This window comes from Bombina bombina, chromosome 1 (assembly GCF_027579735.1).
Source record: "Bombina bombina isolate aBomBom1 chromosome 1, aBomBom1.pri, whole genome shotgun sequence".
Classification (NCBI taxonomy): Eukaryota; Metazoa; Chordata; class Amphibia; order Anura; family Bombinatoridae; genus Bombina; species Bombina bombina.
In genome coordinates, this window is record NC_069499.1 from 645,493,837 (window position 1) to 645,515,879 (window position 22,043).

At 36.8% G+C, this 22,043-nt stretch overlaps 1 protein-coding gene across 1 annotated transcript; it reads left to right on the forward strand.

Moving 5' to 3' along the window:
• Positions 1-385: 385 nt before the first annotated feature.
• Positions 386-7,225, forward strand: LOC128645831 (putative glutamine amidotransferase-like class 1 domain-containing protein 3B, mitochondrial). The gene is made up of 4 exons (XM_053699112.1): positions 386-566; positions 4,770-4,941; positions 5,049-5,250; positions 6,788-7,225. The coding sequence occupies exons 1-4, from the start codon at positions 459-461 to the stop codon at positions 6,978-6,980; spliced, it is 675 nt and encodes a 224-aa protein (XP_053555087.1). The 5' UTR covers positions 386-458; the 3' UTR covers positions 6,981-7,225.
• Positions 7,226-22,043: the final 14,818 nt, after the last annotated feature.

Sequence of the window (22,043 nt, forward strand, 5' to 3'; positions counted from 1 at the left end):
CTTCTTAACTTATGTTTTCGGCGAGCCTAATGGCTCGCGCGTTAACTGCTGCATTCGCAGTATGTTAAATCTGCCCCATACCCTCTAATTTATCTGCAATTTTTTTATTTGCATTGGCTCTAAAATTTGAAAGTTTGTTTTAAATAATTTTAATTCAATGTTGATATGTAAAACATATTTTTACTGGTATCTATTAATGTCAATATGCTAATAGATATTTGAAAATTGCACAATCTATACTAAGTAATGACATGGGAATTTCCCTGTAAGTCATGCCATTAGTTTAGCTATGCTGGGATAAGAAACTTCCTCAAAGAGCTGATCCTCCCACGTACAACAAACACACCTTGTTCCTCTGCTCTCTATAAAACCCCAGCTCCTGTTCTGCAGAGTCACACACAGCTGCACTTGCTTCTCTTAAGGAAACGCCTGTGTGAATAATTCTTCATTCTTCAGTCATGGCTAAGAAAGTGGCACTCGTGCTTGCTGGCTGCGGTGTGTACGATGGGAGTGAGGTGCACGAATCCTCTGCAGTGTTTGTGCATCTGAGCAGAGCGGGAGCACAGGTAAGAAGCTCACTATGTAATCTTCATGTTAGTCCCTTCTAGTGGGGGCCTTTTAAGGATTTTTTTATATCTGCTTACTAAATATATATGAATGTGTGCATTTTTTATACTTAAAGGGCTATTATAGTAAAAAAAATTACATGCACTAATTCATTGGACCATGTAATCTTAAAACTAGTGGTCCTGCACCATTATTTATTTAACCCCCCCCCCCCACACACACACACACAAAGTAGGGGGATTAAACTCATAGTAGAAGTACAGCTCAGTTGAAACTGCTGCAGATCCTATCAGCAGCACTAGTCACACAGATGGGTCAGACAAATAGTGCTGCTTTGCAGGTGGTTAAACACACAGAGGTGCTGGGTCACTAGTATAACAAATTAGAGCATGTCATTTTTTCAACCATTATGGTTTAATAGTTTTATACACTAGAATTTTCAACCATACAGTTAAAAACAGGTTTAGCACATTAAAGAAGTCTCAATTTGCCCCTCTGCAGACTCAATAGCTAAATATATATAGAATTCTATATGTCTAATTCCTCAGGACTGATTGAGTAGATGCAGCTTTCGGAGTAGACAAGAGTACTTTCCAGCTAGCTGTTATCTCTCACTGCCATTGTACAATATAAAAAACTACATTAAACATTACACAGATTGTCCTTCCTACCTTCTTTCTTTCTTCTCTTGGTTAATTGCTGTCTTCATTTTAGTGTTTATGATTCATTTCTTATAAGCAATTTGAATAAGTTCTGTTTTTCTGTTTTCTTCAGTTCTGAAAAGAAAACTATTTTATGAACCTGGGAATGCTTAAAGGGACACTGAACCCAATTTTGTAATTCAGATAGATCATGAAATTTTAAGCAACATTCTAATTTACATCTGTTGTCAAATTTTCTTCATTCTCTTGGTATCTTTATTTGAAATGCAAGAATGTAAGTTTAGATGCCGGCCCATTTTTGGTGAACAACCTGGGTTGTTGTTGCTGATTGGTGGATAAATTCATCTACCAATAAAAAAGGGCTATCCAGAGTCTGAATTTAAAAAAAGCTTACATGCCTTCTTTTTCAAAAAAAGATAGCAAGAGAACGAAGAAAAAATGATAATAGGAGTAAATTAGAAAGTTGCTTAAAATTGCATGCTCTATCTGAATCATAAAAGAAAAAATTTGGGTTCAGTGTCCCTTTAAGTAGTTTGTGGAAAATATTTAAACTTAAATGTAATTTTAACAAACCTCAGATATTTCAGTATTAGGGACAGGTTATCTGAAATCCTTCCTAATGAAAGTGGAAAAACACATTGACACTTGTAGGGGCTGCTCTCAAGAAATTCTTTATAAGGGGTGAAATGTCTCCCATAGAATATAAAGAAGTTAGAAAGCAGAACTTTGCTGGGGATTTGCAGCCAATACATATCACATGACCCTGTTTCCAGAGTATATTATCTTACATCTATTTTTGTACGTCTTTTGCCTATTTTAACAATGTCGCCACCTTACTGTGTGTGAGATTAAACAGAGATCTGCAAGCCAAAATCTTTATGCATGGAGCACCCTGTACAGCCATCGGGCAGTGAAACTTATTTTACAATGCACTTTGAATTTTGAACTTAGAAGAATACATTTTATAATGTTTTTTTTGTTGTTTTGTTTTTTGCACCTGCAGTTTTATTCTGATTTATACTGTGTGGTATGCATGAAAAAGTTTTTTTACAGTGTAAATGTAATATGAATTGTAAGTTTTCGATCAAATATTATTTTCACAGGACAATTTAGTTTAGATTTAACAATACCATTTATTAGTTCAGCTTTCAATTTTAATACTTTATTAATTTGTTTCATATGATTTTTAAAAGGTGATTTTTGTGAGCACTATTGTAATGTATGCATCACTGTCACATACTTAAAGGGACAGTCTACACCAAAATATTTATTGTTTAAAAAGATAGATAATCCCTTTATTACCCATTCCCCAGTGTTGCACAACCAACACAGTTATATTAATACACTTTTTACCTTTGTGATGACTTGGAATCTAAGCCTCTGCAGACTGCTCCTTTATCTCAGTTCTTTTGACAGACTTGCACTTTAGCCAATTAGTGCTGACTCATAAATAACTCCACATGAGTGAGCACAATTTTACCCATATGACACACATGAATTAGCAGCATTTAACTGTGAAAAACTGTCAAAATGCACTGAGATAAGAGGTGGCCTTCAAGGGCTTAGAAATCAGCATATGAGCCTACCTAGGTTTAGCTTTCAACAAAGAATACCAAGAGAACAAAGCAAATTTGATGATAAAAGTAAATTGGAACGTTGTTTAAAATTGCATGCCATATCTGAAAAATTAAAGTTTAATTTTGACTTGACTGTCCCTTTAAATGCAGTGAATGCTCCTTTACAAGACAGTCTGTTCTTGAGGTAAAAACTGTCAGGGACTTTGTAACAGTGGAACGATTTCATAGAGAACCCAACAAGTTTAGAGACAACTGGACCCATAGGGGCTGATTTATTAAATGTCAGACAGACATGATCCACCGTAGCGGATCATGTCTGTCCGAAATCGCTAAATGCCAACAGCATACACTGTTGACATTTAATATTGCACAAGCATTTCTAGTAAAATGCTTGTTCAATGCCGCCCCTGCAGATTCCAGGGGGTGTCAATCATTCCGATCATATCCGATCGGGATGATTGCTGACTGCTGCCTCAGAAGTGGCGGACGAGTTAAGGAGCAGCGGAAACTACGGGGGTAGATCACAGCATCCGCTGCTTGTTAAATCTACCCCTTAGTATTTTGCTCACAGTAAAAATGGAACTTCTTTAATATCAGTTTCACTAATTAAATATTTAGACATAATATAATAATGATGTTGTCTTATTTAATTGCATTCAAACCCATTCCATGATTTATACATTAACCTAATGATCTCATAAACTTATAGAAACCAATATTTATTTTAGATGCAGCTGCTAATGTGCAGTCTGAAACTAGTAATATGTTTTCCACAAAAAGAATGACTGATTATAGTTAAACATTGTATACCTGCATGATATTAGATTACCTGAATATGAGCTACTTAATTAAAACAAAAGAAAATACAAATGCAAGCCTGTGGTATGGGTAACAGTATACTTAATTAATAAAGCAATGATGCACCTTTCAACAAAAGTAACCTGTTGGCTATGCAAGACATTACAGCTCTTTCTGGCAATCAAGAGGTTAAAACTGATATAGGTTTTATATGCACAGAATTAGTTACTCTTTGACACTACAAGTCTGAGGATATCACCTTACCTGAACAATAAAGGTAACACTAAACTATACACTTTATAAAATAGGTGCAATATAATCTCTACAAGGTAAAGTGTTAAAGGGACATGAAACCCATTTTTTTCATAATTCAGATAGAGCACAGAGTTGTTTTTAAAAAGTTTCCAATGTATTTGCTTAATTCTCAGGGTATTCTTTGTTAAAGGTAGCTTCCTTGTGTCTTGATCATTATATGGCAGCAAATACTGCTGCTATCTAGTTCATATGCAAATGTATAACATTGTTAAAAACATTCTAGCAAAACTGCTGCTATATAGGGCTCCAAGCACAGTCACGCTCCTGAGCTACCTACCTGCTTTACAACCAAGAATACCAAGAGAAATTCACATTCTAATTGAATTATGAAAGAAAAAAAATAGGTTTTCTGTTCCTTAAAATAGGTGTGAAGAGTTGTGTTGTGCAGGACAATAAAACGGTCCAGTTTTGTGCGTTATTGTACACTTCTGGCAGTGTTTCTCTCAAGAAGAAACCTTATTTACTGACTGCTATGTATTATGTTTTTAAAATAGTGCTTAAAATGAAGAATAGTTTATTTCCTTGCAATTTATGTTCTCCTTTTAAATTGGCTATTAATGCTACATTGTCTTTGTTTTCAGTTTGATTGTTTAAAGGTGAACAGTATACATTTCTGCATGATACCCAAATGTTGTAATTTAATGTACCTCTTATGTGCAGTCAAAACTGACTGGTTATGCACAGAATGCCTGATGTAGAATTTGTCTTATTAACACTATAAAGAGGAACTATGATCACCTTATTCTATGGATATAAATGTACATTTTTGCTTTACCACCCAGATATTTCACATTGTATAAGATGCTTATTGCAATGAGTTGACCTATTTTTCTGTACTTCTCTTCCACAGGTTGTATTCTTTGCACCTAACATAGATCAGATGCATGTGGTTGACCATGTGAAGGGACAGCCAACCGAAGAGAAGCGCAATGTGCTTACTGAGAGCGCACGGATTGCAAGAGGAAATATTAAAGACCTCAAAGATCTGGAAATTAGTGAATATGATGCCCTTATTATACCAGGTAAGCCTTATTGCTGCGTCATATCTACGTATGAGAAAATATCACAAATAATTATCATATAAGCTGAATAAATAGTGGTTATGCTTATTTCTTCTGTTTCCGGCTAGGTGGTTTTGGAGTCGCAAAAAACTTATCAACCTGGGCAGTGAAAGGAAAAGACTGCACGGTTTTACAAGCTATGGAAGTTACTATCAGGGGATTCCATGCTGCTAAAAAGCCGATTGGTTTGTGCTGTATATCACCGGTCCTGGCGGCTAAAATCCTACCTGGGTGTGAATTAACAGTTGGCTGTGACACAGAATGTGAAAAGTAAGTATTTTATTTGTAAAGTCAGTCTGTTCTACGTTTACCTCTTAAATAGTCTATAACATATAGTTACAACATAATAGTTCGGCCATATATTTTATGTTCGTCTAAATATCAATGCAGCAAAAAACTGAAATCAATGTAGCTTAAAGGGACATTAAACTCAATGTTTAATTCCCTATAAAACATTTAATAATGCATGCACTTCTTTTCCATGTTCTTTATGTCAGAAGGGGGGATGCATTCTAGACGTCACACATGTGACCCTGCAACATGCTGCACTGTAATTGCTTAATCAATCCATGAGCTCATTTATATCTTATCCTAATAGGTGAAAAAAAGTAGATGCAATGAAGTTGTTTGTCCTATGACAGAAATGCAATGCAAAATAACAGTTTTTTTCAAATGCTTATAAAACTATGCGAATGTGTATATATATATATATATATATATATATATATATATATATGTACACACATACATAAAATTACATATTTTGTGTCCCCTTAAAGGGACACTGAAGCCAAATGTTTTCTTCTGTGATTCAGGTGGAGCATGCAATTTTAAGCAACTTTCTAATTTACTCCTATTATCAAATTTTCTTCGTTCTCTTACTATCTTTATTTAAAAAAGAAGGCATCTAAGCTTTTTTGCTTCAGGACTCTGGACAGCACTTTTGTATTGGTGGATGAATTTATCCACCAATCAGCAAGAATAACCCAGGTTGTTCACCAAAAATGGGCCAGCATCTAAACTTACATTCTTGCATTTCAAATAAAGATACCAAGAGAATGAAGAAAATTTGATAATAGGAGAAAATTAGAAAGTTGCTTAAAATTTCATGCTCTATCTGAATCACAGAAGAAAAAAATTGGGTTCAGTGTCCCTTTAAACACAAGGCCAAGTTGAAGCAAGCACACATTTTATATAATAGTTCAGTATGTAATTGGGGAGAAAATCCAGACATAAGAACAAGGGATAAAGGAAATACAGACTGGAATGCAGTGAGACAATGACAAAGATCACAGGAATAACTGACAAAGCATTTACACAAAGCTGACATCAGCGTTTGCAAGGTAGCAGGTAAAACAGGGAATAGCTGAGACAAAATGATTCAATCATCAGTTAAAAATGAAAGTAAAAGCTGCCTTATTGGCTTAGTTCTCTCTCGTGCTTAGTCACAAGTGAAGAAGTGATCCAACAGTAATAATGCAGTACAATGTGATGTATACGTACAGGAGGTTTACTAGTAAATTGAGAAAGTTAGATCGGACAAAAGCCCAATTTGTTTAATTATCCATTGCAATTTCTTATGCCTCTAGTGGACTTGTTGAATGTATAAATATATTTTGAGTTAATTTTCCCTTTAAGTACTGAATGTAACTAAAACATGAGACACTTTAGTGTAAATCCAAGCTTTACAAAAATGTGAAATTTGTGACATATCAAGGGAATAAGCATAAATGTTAATTATTGCATGATACTTATCATTAACTGCATTTCCAGTAATGTAATGTGAACGTCTTTGGCTATTTTACAGATGGCCGCACGCAGGCACAGCAGACGCCATTAAGCAGCTTGGCTGTAAACACGTCAACAAACAAGTCAGTGAAGTTCATGTGGATGCGAAAAACAAACTTGTCACCACCAGCGCTTTTATGTGCAACAGCCCAATTCATGAGATCTATGACGGCATCGGAGAAATGGTTAAGGATGTGCTGAAATTAGCTTAAATTATTAAGGAAAAGTGATTACTGTAATTAAATTATATTTAACTTTAGGTTATTAACCACTTTGTATTAAGATAGGAAAGTGCCCTCTTTACAAACGATACCAGAATGCATTGTCCCATGTTTGGGACATTTATGTGAACCAAAAATCTGATTAAATTAAGCATCAATACTTCAAATGTAATAGGTCAATAGTATTGTTTTGTTGTTGTTGTTCTATAAAATAAAGTTTTATTATAAAACCTTTACTTTGTCTACAGCTGGTTGATATTGTATGTGCATCATAGTTGAAATTGTGCTACTGTCTAGTACTGGGCCTCAAAAGATTTAAAGGGACATAAAAAAGTATGAACTAACATAAGTTTTTTAAATACATAATGCAGCCAAAGCTTACCTGCAAAAATGTTTAACCCCCATTAACCCCTTTAATTCAGGCATAGTTTTGTTTGCAAGCAAGCTCCCCTCTGGCATTTCCATATACAGTATGGAAGGTGCTATCCAGGCCATAGCTTCTGCAGAACTCGTGCACATGCACAGTTGGGGGCAGAATCACATGGCACCTGACTAAAGCAGTGCACAGTATAATGCTGAAGCTTTCAAAAAGCATGTGACATTATCCCCATGAAAATAAGCAAGCCTCTTGGCAACAAACAATAGCAGTACCTGATGTCCCTCCTCAACCCCCCCCCCCTTACTTGCATAAGTAATTATCCTCAGATGCACACTTTGTTATATGATACCACAAGGTTTTAAAAAGGGCACGGGTAAGGGGTGGAGCAGTCTACACTTGGCAACACTAACGTATAAGTCATTTTGCAGATTTTTGGAAATTTTATTAATATACTTATAAGCTTTTTTTACACCTTTTTTTCTTACACACTGTTTTATGGCACTTTAAAGACTTCAGTTTCGTGGATGAACACAGATATACAGTACATGAAGGAAATGTTTTTTGAAGTGTTTTGTAACCGGTTTTATTTTCTGTCGTCCTTAACATTCTTTTAAAGTTTATGTGACAAATCCAAATCTGTTGTCTGTAAGACCATGACAACTGAAAAGCTATAAATAGTTTGCTTTAAGCTAAAAACTAAAATACACATGTAGGTTATCTTACCATGTATGTCACCATGTAAACTTTGTTCACAAAAAAAATGTCACCAACAATATGGGAAGAATGACAGCTATTACTAAGCAGTAGACCTGTATTTAGTACAGCAGCTAAACAGACTAATGCAATGCTATATCCTACATCCCATCCTATTGCAAAGCTCTGTTTTCCTCTAAACTCTAGTACTATGTGCCACCTTTAGCTGGGGAATGTTAAAGGGACCATCTACACCTTAGTAATCTTAAAGTCTTACCTTAAATGAAGCTACAAATAGCCTCCCAAACCCCTTTCTATATCATGCAGCAGGAACAGTAAAAAAAATATTTTAAAAAGAATATTGTTTCTGGCCACTTTAAAATGACTGCCAAGCTCCTCCCACTAATGACATCACGAGCTGGGCTGCATATGGCATCCAATGACAAAAGGCTCACTAGTTGGATTCAACAGACTATCAATGCTATTTAGCAGAGTGCCTAGATGTAGCCCAGATCGTGATGTTATCAGTGGGTGGAGCTTGGCCATTTCAAAGTGTCCAGAAACAGTTTTATTTTTTAAATAACCTTTTTACTAGGGATGGGTGAATGTGTTTATATTAAAATTTGAATGTTAGAACGAATGTTTTACATAATAGAATGTTGATAGGAACGAATATTCTTAAAAATTCTATTATCGAATGTTATTTACAGTTTTCGAATGTCACATTCGAATATTACATTTATAAAACACAGTTGTAGACTAGAAATACTATTTATAATTCAAATGTCACATTCAAATTCGAATGTTGCATTCAAATTCGAATATTACATTTATAAAACAGTATAAGACTAGAAATACTATTTCTAATTCGAATGTTATAATCAAATTCGAATGGCGCACTAAAATTCAAATATTATATTTATTAAACACAGTTGTAGAGTAGAAATACTATTTCGAATTCGAATGTTACATTCAAATTCGAATATTACATTTTAAAATGTAATGAATACATAGCTAAACATTCTATTATTCAAACTAATATTTTCGAATTTTATTGAAAAATTCATAAATAGAATGTTAGAATGTTATATAAACATTCAAAATTCGATTAGAATGAATGATTGTATCCAAATTCGTTTTACATTTTTAATTTTTAGAAACATTCGCCCATCCCTACTTTTTACCATTCCTGCTGCATGATATACAAAATGTGCAGGAGGCTATTTGCAGCTTAAAGGGACCGTCTCAGTTGAAAGCTAAACCTAGGAGGTTCATATGCTAATTTCTTAGACTTTGAAGGCCACCTCTAATCTAAATGCATTTTGACAGTTTTTCACCACTAGAGGGCGTTAGTTGATGTGTTTCATATAGATAAAATTGAGCTCATGCACATGAATTTACAGAGGAGTGAGCACTGATTGGCTAAAATGCAAGTCTGTCAAAAGAACTGAAATAAGGGGGCAGTCTGCAGAGGCTTAGATACAAGGTAATCACAGAGATAAAACGTGTATTGGTATAACTGTGTTGGTTATGCAAAACTGGGGAATGGGTAATTATGGGATTATATCTATATTTTAAAACAACAAAAATTCTGGTGTTGACTATCCCTTTAATCTAAGGTAAGATGACTAAGGTGTAGACTGTCCCTTAAAGATGGCTTGTTTTGTTATTTGATTACATTGTTTGGGTTAATTCACTATTTGCCTTTTAAAAAATAAAGATCTGAGGACAAGATTACAATTGAGGCGCAATAGATTTTGTGCTAGCGCAATGGCGATTTCGCGATCCATTTTTCTCCCACTGATCAGGGCTGGATTTATGGCCTAAGTGCCTGTAGGCACCAAAAGCTGAAGCGCCCCCCACCCCTGCACACCGATGTGCTGTCTACCTTAACTAAGATGGCCACTGGCATATTACACCCAGTGCAATCTCTGTATATTACACAAATCTTTGCATATAACACATCCCTGCATATACAGATCTGCAGAGTATTGCACAGCCATCCTATATTACAGACCTGCAGAGTATTGCACAGCCATCCTATATTAGAGACCTGCAGATTATTGCACAGCCAGCCTATATTACAGACCTGCAGAGTATTGCATAGCCAGCCTATATTACAGACCTGCAGAGTATTGCACAGCCAGCCTATATTACAGATGTGCAGAGTATTGCACAGCCATCCTATATTACAGATGTGCAGAGTATTGCACAGTCATCCTATATTACAGAGCTGCAGAATATTGCACAACCATCCTATATCACAGACCTGCAGAGTATTGCACAGCCATCCTATATCACATACCTGAAGAGTATTGCACAGCCAGCATATATTACAGACTTGCAGAGTATTGCACAGCCATCCTATATTACAGACCTGCAGAGTATTGCACAGCCATCCTATATCACAGACCTGCAGAGCATTACACAGCCATACTATATCACAGACCTGCAGAGTATTGCACAGCCATCCTATATTACAGACCTGCAGAGTATTGCACAGCCATCCTATCTCACATACCTTCAGAGAATTGTACAGTCAACCTATATTACAGACTTGCAGAATATTGCACAGCCATCCTATATTACAGATCTACAGACTATTGCACAGCAATCCTATATTACAGACCTGCAGAGTATTGCACAGCCATCCTATATCACAGACCTGCAGAGTATTGCACAGCCATCCTATATCACAGACCTGCAGAGTATTGCACAGCCAGCCTATATTACAGATGTGCAGAGTATTGCACAGCCAGCCTATATTACAGATCTGCAGTGTATTGCACAGCCATCCTATATCACAGATCTCAGTCTGCAGTGTATTGCACAGCCAAGCCTTCTATATCACAGATCATCAGCATATTATACAACTATCCATCCTATGTCACAGATCTGAAGATTATTACACACTTTTTTTTTCTTTCTTCAAAAGAGCTTTATTAAATTATAACTGAGTAGATTACAACAGAGTAGGATATACAACGTTTCACAATGTCATTCAATGGCTATTACAGAATCTTCTTGACCCGTACATGAAATCTACATCGTAATTCTATTTGAGCGCTCTTATTACGTTTTTCTTTTTTATTTAAACAATATAGTCTAAAACAATGGTGAAACAAATTTCTAAGAGTGATCTGAACAGTAACAATAAACAATCAACAATTAACTCAGTGGGTGTCGTCTTTTCCTATAACTCACAGGATTAATCACACGTTAACACCACTCGGTGATAAATGGACGGGGGGAAAATAAAAAAAAAAAAAATATATTACACGCTTTTGATGTATCCAGGCTCCTCCGACAGCAGCAAAGAGCACACTCCGCTCACTTCACTTTCCCGTGAGTTTGAGGGCGGCAGCCGGCATCACGTGACGTGGGCGTGACGCTGCCCGCCCGAAATCCGCAAACCATGGGCGGCACTGCAGAGTAATTGACTGGAGTCAGCCCTTGGTGGGAGGGACGAGGCAAGGCAGGGAGGGTATTTACTTGCTTTAATTGATTGCTATTATTGCAAGGCTACTAGTTGCTTGCTTGCTCCTTGGCTTGACCCAACCCCCCCTCCAAAACCGGCGCGTAACTAAGTCAGTGTACTGTACAGTCGGAGAAGTATTAGTATAAATAACAGCACTTCAGCAGCCGCCCAGAGCGAGCCTGGCTGGCTTCCTGTGTAGCACAACAGACAGTGTGTGTATTACGAACATGTACTATTCAATCTACACAGGCTACAGTCAGCATAGTAAATCAGACTCATAAAAAAAAATAATTAAAAGTAAAAATATATTTTTTTAATATTTTTTTTAAATACACTGACTCTACAGTCAGTGCCGTGGCGCCCCTCGCTGCAATGCGCCTGTAGGCACATGCCTACTGTGCCTAATGGCAAATCCGGTCCTGCCGCTGATATTACAAGTCAAAGAAATTGTGATTGCTCTAGCGCACTAGCCTTTTATGTTTTAATCCACACAGTGATATAAGAGCTCTGGTAAACTGTTTTCCTAAACTAAAAAGTTGCACAAAACACAACAAAAATACCTTACATATTACACTTACACCCATAAACTATACTATTAACCCCTAAACCGCCAACCCCCCACATCGCAAACACTAAATAAAAGTATTAACCCCTAAACCACCACCACCCCACATTGCAAACACTAAATGAAAGTTTTAACCCCTAAACTGCCATCCCCCACATCACAAATTATCGAAATAAACTATTAACCCCTAAACCGCCATCCCCTGACATATCAAACTAACAAAAATAACTGTTAACCCCTAAACCGCCATACCCCCCAACACAAACTATCTAAATTAACTTTTAACCCCTAAATCGCAATCCCCCACAACGCAAACTATATAAATAAACTATTAATCCCTAAACCCCCTTCCCTTCACAACGCAAAGTAATAGACTAACAATTAAACCCCCTAACCTAACACCCCCTAACATAACCCCAAGTTAAATACCCATAAATTAAATAAAAACTATACTAACTACCTTAAAATCAATAAAAACTTTCCTGTAAAATAAAAATAAAACCTAAAAACTTACCCTAAAAAAAACCCTAACATTCCCGCTGATATTACAAGTCAGGAGAAATCATGATTGCGCTAGCACAATAGTCTTTACCGCTTAAACCCATACTGCGATCTAAAAGTTCTGGTAAAAAGTTGCATAAAACACAAAAATACTTTACAAAGTACACTTACACCCATAAAATAGACTATTTACCCCTAAACCCCCATCCCCCACATCACAAACACAAAATAAAAGTATAAACCCTAAACCGCCATCCCCCCCGCATCGTAAGCACTAAATAAAAGAATTAACCCCTAAACTGCCAACCCCACACATTGCAAACTATCTAAATAAACTATAAAACCCCTAAACTGCCATCCTCTGACATCGCAAACTAACAAAATATACTGTTAAACCCCTAAACCACCAGCCCCCAACAATTCAAACGATCTAGATAACAGTTAACCGCTAAACAGCCACCCCCACAATGCAAACTATATAAATAAACTGTTAACCCCTTAACCGCGATCCCCTCATAACTCAAACTATATAAAAAACTATCAACCCCTAAACTGCCATCCCCCCACAACGCAAAGTAATAAACTAACAACAAAACTCCCTAACCTAACACCCCCTAACGTAACCCCAAATAAAATACCCATAAATTAAATAAAAACTATACTAACAACCTTAAAATAAATAAAAACTTACCTGTAAAATTACATTAAAACAACTTACAAAATTGTTATTGTTTAAAAAGATTGATAATGCCTTTACCACCCATTCCCCAGCTTTGTACAACCAACATGGTTATATTAACATACTTTATAACCTTTAAATTTCTGTCTGTTTCTAAATCCCCAACGACAGCCCCATGATCACATGCTTTTGTATTTGCTTTTCACATCAGGGGAAGCTAGTTCATGTGAGCCATATAGATAACGCACCCCTGTACGCTTCAGCTATAATAAATCTAGCCCAAAGTCATGTGATCAGGGGGCCATCAGAATATTCAAACACAAAATGTGGAGAATGAAAGAACCCTCCACATAAAAGTATACACTAATAGCACTCCAGAGTCCGAGAGGGTGAATCAATCACATTAGAGTATATAATATATCACAGAGGGACAATATCATGATAGTGTATATGACAATTGAGTCAGATAGTGAAATAGATTAAAAAATAACTTGTATTAATAAAGTTAAAAATAAAACAACACACAAACAACATGCAAGTTAAAACTACATTCAAGTGTAACTAGCACATGCCAAGCTGGTACATATGTAATAAACCTTTTTATTAACCTTTTATGTGCCACCAATCTTTATATTTAGCTATAAATCATACACTAGTACCAACCATTTGCTTAATTATTTTTAAGCATACTTGTATACGAATACACTAGCTCAACTTATTAACAGTATCTCTTGTATTGATATCTAACTTGAACCACTATTGATTATTCTCCTTGGAGTCCACACTCTGATAGATATTTACAGCATACTTAAATAGTAGGCTTTCTACCTTATTTCTTGTCAGTTGTAGTGTTGCATTACACCACTAGGAGATTAGTATCAAACTCATATAATTAACAATAATCCTTGTTGGAGCATTTTATCTCCCAGTATTAGCACTATAGTGCAATAAACACATTGCAAGCGGGCATAAACTTATATCTTTACTAACACTTTGTATGCTATAGACCTATTATATTTGGTCACATTACACACTAGGGGGCATATGTATCAAGCTCCGTACGGAGCTTGATGCCCCGTGTTTCTGGCGAGCCTGCAGGCTCGCCAGAAACAGCAGTTATGAAGCAGCGGTCACAAAGACCGCTGCTCCATAACCTGTCCGTCTGCTCTGAGCAGGCGGACACACATCGCCACAATACAACCCGATCGAGTACGATCGGGTTGATTGACACCCCCCTGCTGGAGGCCTATCGGCCGCGAGTCTGCAGGGGGCGGCGTTGCACCAGCAGCTCTTGTGAGCTGCTAATGCAATGCTGAATACGGCGAGCGTACTGCTCGCCGTATTCAGCGAAATCTGGCGGACCTGATCTGCACTGTCGGATCAGGTCCGCCAGACTTTGATAACTAGAGGACATGATGTCAACTATTGTTCAACAACTTCCTGATATATATATGTGTATATTGACATTAGACATCTCAGTGCTATAAACTGACAATTAGTATACCAATTTTTGTTGCAAGCACTACTTGGACTCTATACTTTACCGTATGGTGGTTTAACCTTATAGCGACTCACATCTTTGTGTGTATCACACTGGAATCTAGATTATTTGGTACAATTTACCTTAAGTCACTGATGAGCTCATTTATCCGTTTCTACCTTTAGATATGGCACATTACCTTATGAGCAGCAGTTATTATAAATGTACAATAATTTATTATTATGAGATATATTTACTTATGAATGCTAGCTATTGTTGCCAGCAATTTTTCTTCTCATAATATTTATTTATTGGTTATCTTACTGCGAACCTCTTTTGATGCTATATTATTAGCATCTATTTCTACTCACTATGCTGACCTGCCCCCCACTCGTAGTTTTAACTTGCATGTTGTTTGTGTGTTGTTTTATTTTTAACTTTATTAATAAAAGTTATTTTTTAATCTATTTCACTATCTGACTCAATTGTCATATACACTATCATGATATTGTCCCTCTGTGATATACAGTACTATATACTCTAATGTGATTGATTCACCCTCTCGGACTCTAGAGTGCTATTAGTGTATACTTTTATGTGGAGGGTTCTTTCACTCTCCACATTTTGTGTTTGAATGCTATTATTATACACAGCACCAACCTTGGAACTCACATTGATACTACTGGAGTATCTATATATTAGGCAGTAGTCCTCATTTATTTATTTTGTAGTGCCATTGGTACATTCCTGTTTCCTTTTCAATTGTTCTCTACACCTGTTTATCAGGTGTTTTCATCAATTGAGCACACATAGAAATTTAAATAATCATTCTCACAGAGGATATTTCTATCACTATTTGCTAATATGACAACTAAATGGAAACAAGATAGAAATTCAAGACATCAAAAAAGACAAGCAGACGAAATTTTTCAAAATCCATCTATTAGTTCCAATAAAAATGAAGATTTGATGAATCAATCCCTCAAAGAAATTCATAAGATGATGCATAAACAAGATAAACTATGGTGGGATCATCACTTTTTTGAAAAATATATCGAACTGAAACTCATACCAAGAGGATTGAGGATACAATTATTTCCAGCTTTTGAGTTTCGGGACCCAGGGCTAGCCATAGAATGGGAAGCGGCACTATCAGATTGCTCTCATAAACTAATGAAAATCTTAATAAAGCACGACAAAACAGAATATGATCTCTATGAAGTTCAGATACAAGAACTTAATACCAAACTAAAAGACTTTGAAACTCAAAGATTTTGAAGCAACATATAACACATTTCAAAAAGAACTAGACAAATATGAACAAGAGATCAAATCAACCAAACAAAGTAAATTAAGTCGTGATAAAACTGATTATGCTAATAAGAGAGTTTACAAATGGAAGAAAAGAGGTAATTTTAATGAAGACAAACCCTCTAGAGTCAACATTGTACAGAGTGATATTTCTGATACTGAGGGGGAAGAACAAGAAACCTTAGAATCTGACTCAGAACCATCAACCTCTACAGAAGCTAGCAATAGCAATAACACAATGACTCATAGAAAGAGAAAGGATTTTTTAGACCAAGTGCCTCTTCAGAAGCAAACATACAAGAAGAGGTAGGAGGCAAACCAAAAAGACAAATTAAAAAGAAAACCAAAACTCAGAAGAAATCAGAACGCAAAAATTGGAAACCTTACAAAAGGGATCTGAGTCCATTCTCAGAGTTAAGGATGAAATAATGAGAATAATCAATCTGTCTCATAAAATTCTTACATCAGACCACATTAATGTACTCTCCAAAGGCTTGTCATTTTGCCCATCTATAGGCGACAAATTTGAGATTATAAAAGATGTTCAACTATTTGTGAGAAAGATAGCATTGAAAAGAATGTATTCAAATACTCAAAATCACACAAATAGTGATGTTGACATATCAAATCTGTCAGAAGATGAGAGAATTTCCCTTAAAACCTTGGAGGAATTACTCAATGAAAATGAGCCGATCAAAGAACCAAATTGGCTAGACAATATAAAAAACAAATCTCAATATATGCCTAAAACTAATAACTGTCCACAACTGGAAGTCTTTAATAATGTGGTCTGTAATAAAATTACAAACCTCAAAGAGAATTGGACTACTCATAACTTATCTAAATCTGAATCCCAAGCACTTCAAGATATGAAAAAATGGGATGATGTTATCGTACGCAACTCAGACAAAGGTGGAAATGTGGTAATTTGGCCAATCAATAATTACAGACAAGAAGCTCAAAAACAACTGAAAGATAACAAATGCTATAAAAAACTGAGTTATAATCCATCACATGAATATCTGCAAGAGTATGCAAATACTATTGTAACAGCTAAGAACAATGGACTCTTATCTCCCAAGGAAATGAAATTCTTGAAGGTGACTAATCCAACAGTATCTACATTTTATTTGATACCTAAAATTCACAAAGATTTACATCATCCGCCAGGTCGCCCAATAGTCTCTGGTATCAACTGATTGAGTGAAAAAGCCAGCCAATTTGTGGACTATAGATTGAGGCAATATCTATTTCAATTACCATCATTTGTAAAGGACACTACAGATGTCCTGAAACAACTAGATAACATCCATGTTGGTAAAGATACCTGGTTAGTAACGGCAGATGTGGAGTCTTTGTACACTAGCATACACCATCAACTGGGACTCAAAGCAATAAAAAGTTTTTTACAAATGGGATCAGAAGAGGAAATAGAATATAATGAATTCATTCTGAGCCTTTTGAGTTTCCTTCTAAATCATAATTTCTTCACCTTTGATCATGCCTTCTACCTCCAAATAAGGGGGGCCGCCATGGGCACCGCTTGTGCTCCAACTTACGCCAACCTATTTTTAGGCTGGTGGGAACAACATCCTGTATTCTATGACACTAACGACAAATATACTGATCAAATACCCCTATGGCTACGTTACATAGATGACGTGCTATTCCTTTGGGAGGGCACCAAGGATGAACTTGACAGATTTCTTCTAAAACTCAATGAGAACAATCTAAATATCAAATTAACACATGAAGCAAGTAAGACCACAATATCATTCTTAGATTTAGCAATTACTAAGACTGAAGATGGCACCCTGAGTACAGATGTATTCAGAAAAAGCACAGCCACAAGTAGTATATCACATAGTACCAGTGCCCATGCTCCGAACACAGTCAAATCACTCCCAATAGGAGAATTTCTGAGAATGAAAAGAAATTGCTCAACTACTGAGAAATTTGAAACAAGAGCAAAAGAACTGAAAAATAGACTATTACAAAGAGGCTATAGTAGGAGATCCATAAAAAGAGCTGAATATAGAGCTAAAACTACATCCAGACATCAGCTATTGAAACCCAAACAATCAGCTAACACCCAACAAGAAGTAGTCAGGTTTATCACTACGAAAACAGCAGAAGTGATAAAAGTTTTACAAGAAAATTGGCATATTCTACAATCTGACCACTCTCTATCCAAAATTGTGGGAGAAAGAATTCAAGTGGGGTATCGAAGGGCACCTAACTTAAAGGATATGATCAGCCCCAGTCACTTAAAAGGCACTAGGACTCGAACACAGCTCAGACATGGCTCCTTTAAATGTGGCACTTGCAGTACATGCAGCTTCATGAGAAAAACCAATTGTATAGAGTATCGCTTTGGGAAAATACACAAAATTAAGGCTCACATAGATTGTACAACTGAAGGAGTTATCTATGTACTCCAATGTAAATGCCAGAAAATCTATGTAGGTATGACGACTAGAAAAATCAGAGTGAGATTACAAGAACATCTCAGGAATATCAAAAATGCAGCGAAAGATAACCAATCTGGTAAAACCTTTACCTCAGTTGCCAGACACTTTCTACAAACCCGCAAATCCAAACAATCTGATCTCAAATGTTGGGGTATACAGAAAGTGGAGTTGGGAATTAGAGGTGGCAACATGGAACAAGCTCTCGAGAGAGCTGAAAGTAGATGGATCTACTTGTTGAACTCAATTCAACCATTTGGACTCAATGAATATAATAACTTTGAAGTATTCCTATCAAATTAATCCATAAATGTGTCCCAATTCCTCCCTCCTTTTCTTCTTTTGTGATACCGAGATTATATATAAATATAAATCAGTTTCCTCATAATCGTAAGATGTAAAAATTATTTTCTGGAATGAATTGCTTTTATTACAAATTCATGTGGAAATTAGTTTCAGATATTATCGTGTTTATGGTTATAATTCATATTTCACCTGCTAGTGTTTTATTTACCACTATAAGGCTCGTTTGTTGCACAATTTATTGAAGCTATATCTTATTAAACGATATCAGCACTTATTTAGTAAATATTAAAATTCATAGGCCTAGATTTGGAGTTTTGTCGGTAACGACCCGAAAAACTAACGCCGGCTTTTTTCTGGCCGCACCATAAAAATAACTCTGGTATCGAGAGTCCACATAAAGGCTGCGTTAGGCTCCAAAAAAGGAGCGTAGAGCATTTTTAACGCAGCTTCAACTCTCGATACCAGAGTTGCTTACGGACGCGGCCAGCCTCAAAAACGTGCTCGTGCACGATTCTCCCATAGGAAACAATGGGGCTGTTTGAGCTGAAAAAAAACCTAACACCTGCAAAAAAGCCGCGCTCAGCTCCTAACGCAGCCCCATTGTTTGCTATGCGGTAACCCTTCCTACGTCTGCACTTAACACTCTAACATGTACCCCGAGTCTAAACACCCCTAACCTTACACTTATTAACCCCTAATCTGCCACCCCCGCTATTGCTGACACCAGCATATTATTTTTAACCCCTAATCTGCCGCTCCGTAAACCGCCGCTACTTACATTATCCCTATGTACCCCTAATTTGGTTCCCTAACATCGCCGACTCCTATATTATATTTATTAACCCCTAATCTGCCCCCCACAACATCGCCTCCACCTACCTACAATAATTAACCCCTAATCTGCCGACCGCAAAGCGCCGCCACCTACGTTATCCTTATGTACCCCTAATCTGCTGCCCCTAACACCGCCGACCCCTATATTATATTTATTAACCCCTAATCTGCCCCCCACAACGTCGCCTCCACCTGCCTACACTTATTAACCCCTAATCTGCCGACCGCAAAGCGACGCCACCTACGTTATCCTTATGTACCCCTAATCTGCTGCCCCTAACACCGCCGACCCCTATATTATATTTATTAACCCCTAATCTGCCCCCCACAATGTTGCCTCCACCTGCCTACACTTATTAACCCCTAATCTGCCGAGCGGACCTGAGCGCTACTATAATAAAGTTATTAACCCCTAATCCGCCTCACTAACCCTATAATAAATAGTATTAACCCCTAATCTGCCCTCCCTAACATCGCCGACACCTAACTTCAATTATTAACCCCTAATCTTCCGACCGGAGCTCACCGCTATTCTAATAAATGTATTAACCCATAAAGCTAAGTCTAACCCTAACACTAACACCCCCCTAAGTTAAATATAATTTAAATCTAACGAAATAAATTAACTCTTATTAAATAAATTATTCCTATTTAAAGCTAAATACTTACCTGTAAAATAAATCCTAATATAGCTACAATATAAATTATATTTATATTGTAGCTATTTTAGGATTAATATTTATTTTACAGGTAACTTTGTATTTATTTTAACCAGGTACAATAGCTATTAAATAGTTAAGAACTATTTAATAGCTAAAATAGTTAAAATAATTACAAAATTACCTGTAAAATAAATCCTAACCTAAGTTACAATTAAAACTAACACTATACTATCAATAAATTAATTAAATAAAATACCTACAATTACCTACAATTAACCTAACACTACACTATCAATAAATTAATTAAATAAACTACCTACAATTAACCTAACACTACACTATCAATAAATTAATTAAATACAATTCCTACAAATAAATACAAATAAATAAACTTGCTAAAGTACAAAAAATAAAAAAGAACTAAGTTACAAAAAATAAAAAAATATCTACAAACATAAGAAAAATATTACAACAATTTTAAACTAATTACACCTACTCTAAGCCCCCTAATAAAACAACAAAGCCCCCCAAAATAAAAAATGCCCTACCCTATTCTAAATTACTAAAGTTAAAAGCTCTTTTACCTTACCAGCCCTGAACAGGGCCCTTTGCGGGGCATGCCCCAAGAAGTTCAGCTCTTTTGCCTGTAAAAAAAAACATACAATACCCCCCCCAACATTACAACCCACCACCCACATACCCCTAATCTAACCCAAACCCCCCTTAAATAAACCTAACACTAAGCCCCTGAAGATCATCCTACCTTGTCTTCACCTCACCAGGTATCACCGATCCGTCCTGGCTCCAAAATCTTCATCCAACCCAAGCGGGGGTTGGCGATCCATCATCCAGTGCCTGAAGAGGTCCAGAATAGGCTCCAAAGTCTTCATCCTATCTAGGAAGAAGAGGCGATCTGGACCGGCAACCATCTTGATCCAAGCGGCATCTTCTATCTTCATCCGATGACAACCGGCTCCATCCTGAAGACCTCCACCGCGGACCCATCTTCTTCCGGCGACGTCCAACTGCAGAATGACGGTTCCTTTAAGGGACGTCATCCAAGATGGCGTCCCTCGAATTCCGATTGGCTGATAGGATTCTATCAGCCAATCGGAATTAAGGTAGGAATATTCTGATTGGCTGATGGAATCAGCCAATCAGAATCAAGTTCAATCCGATTGGCTGATCCAATCAGCCAATCAGATTGAGCTTGCATTCTATTGGCTGATCGGAACAGCCAATAGAATGCAAGCTCAATCTGATTGGCTGATTGGATCAGCCAATCGGATTGAACTTGATTCTGATTGGCTGATTCCATCAGCCAATCAGAATATTCCTACCTTAATTCCGATTGGCTGATAGAATCCTATCAGCCAATCGGAATTCGAGGGACGCCATCTTGGATGACGTCCCTTAAAGGAACCGTCATTCTGCAGTTGGACGTCGCCGGAAGAAGAGGGGTCCGCGGTGGAGGTCTTCAGGATGGAGCCGGTCGTCATCGGATGAAGATAGAAGATGCCGCTTGGATCAAGATGGTTGCCGGTCCGGATCGCCTCTTCTTCCCGGATAGGATGAAGACTTTGGAGCCTCTTCTGGACCTCTTCAGGCACCGGATGATGGATCGCCAACCCCCGCTTGGGTTGGATGAAGATTTTGGAGCCAGGATGGATCGGTGATACCTGGTGAGGTGAAGACAAG

Excerpts from the sequence above, each read along its gene's own strand:
- LOC128645831 (XM_053699112.1), top strand. The coding sequence starts at position 459 with ATGGCTAAGAAAGTGGCACTCGTGCTTGCTGGCTGCGGTGTGTACGAT. Across the intron at positions 567-4,769 it reads TGAGCAGAGCGGGAGCACAG|GTTGTATTCTTTGCACCTAA; the intron begins GTAAGAAGCTCA and ends TCTCTTCCACAG. Across the intron at positions 5,251-6,787 it reads TGTGACACAGAATGTGAAAA|ATGGCCGCACGCAGGCACAG; the intron begins GTAAGTATTTTA and ends GCTATTTTACAG.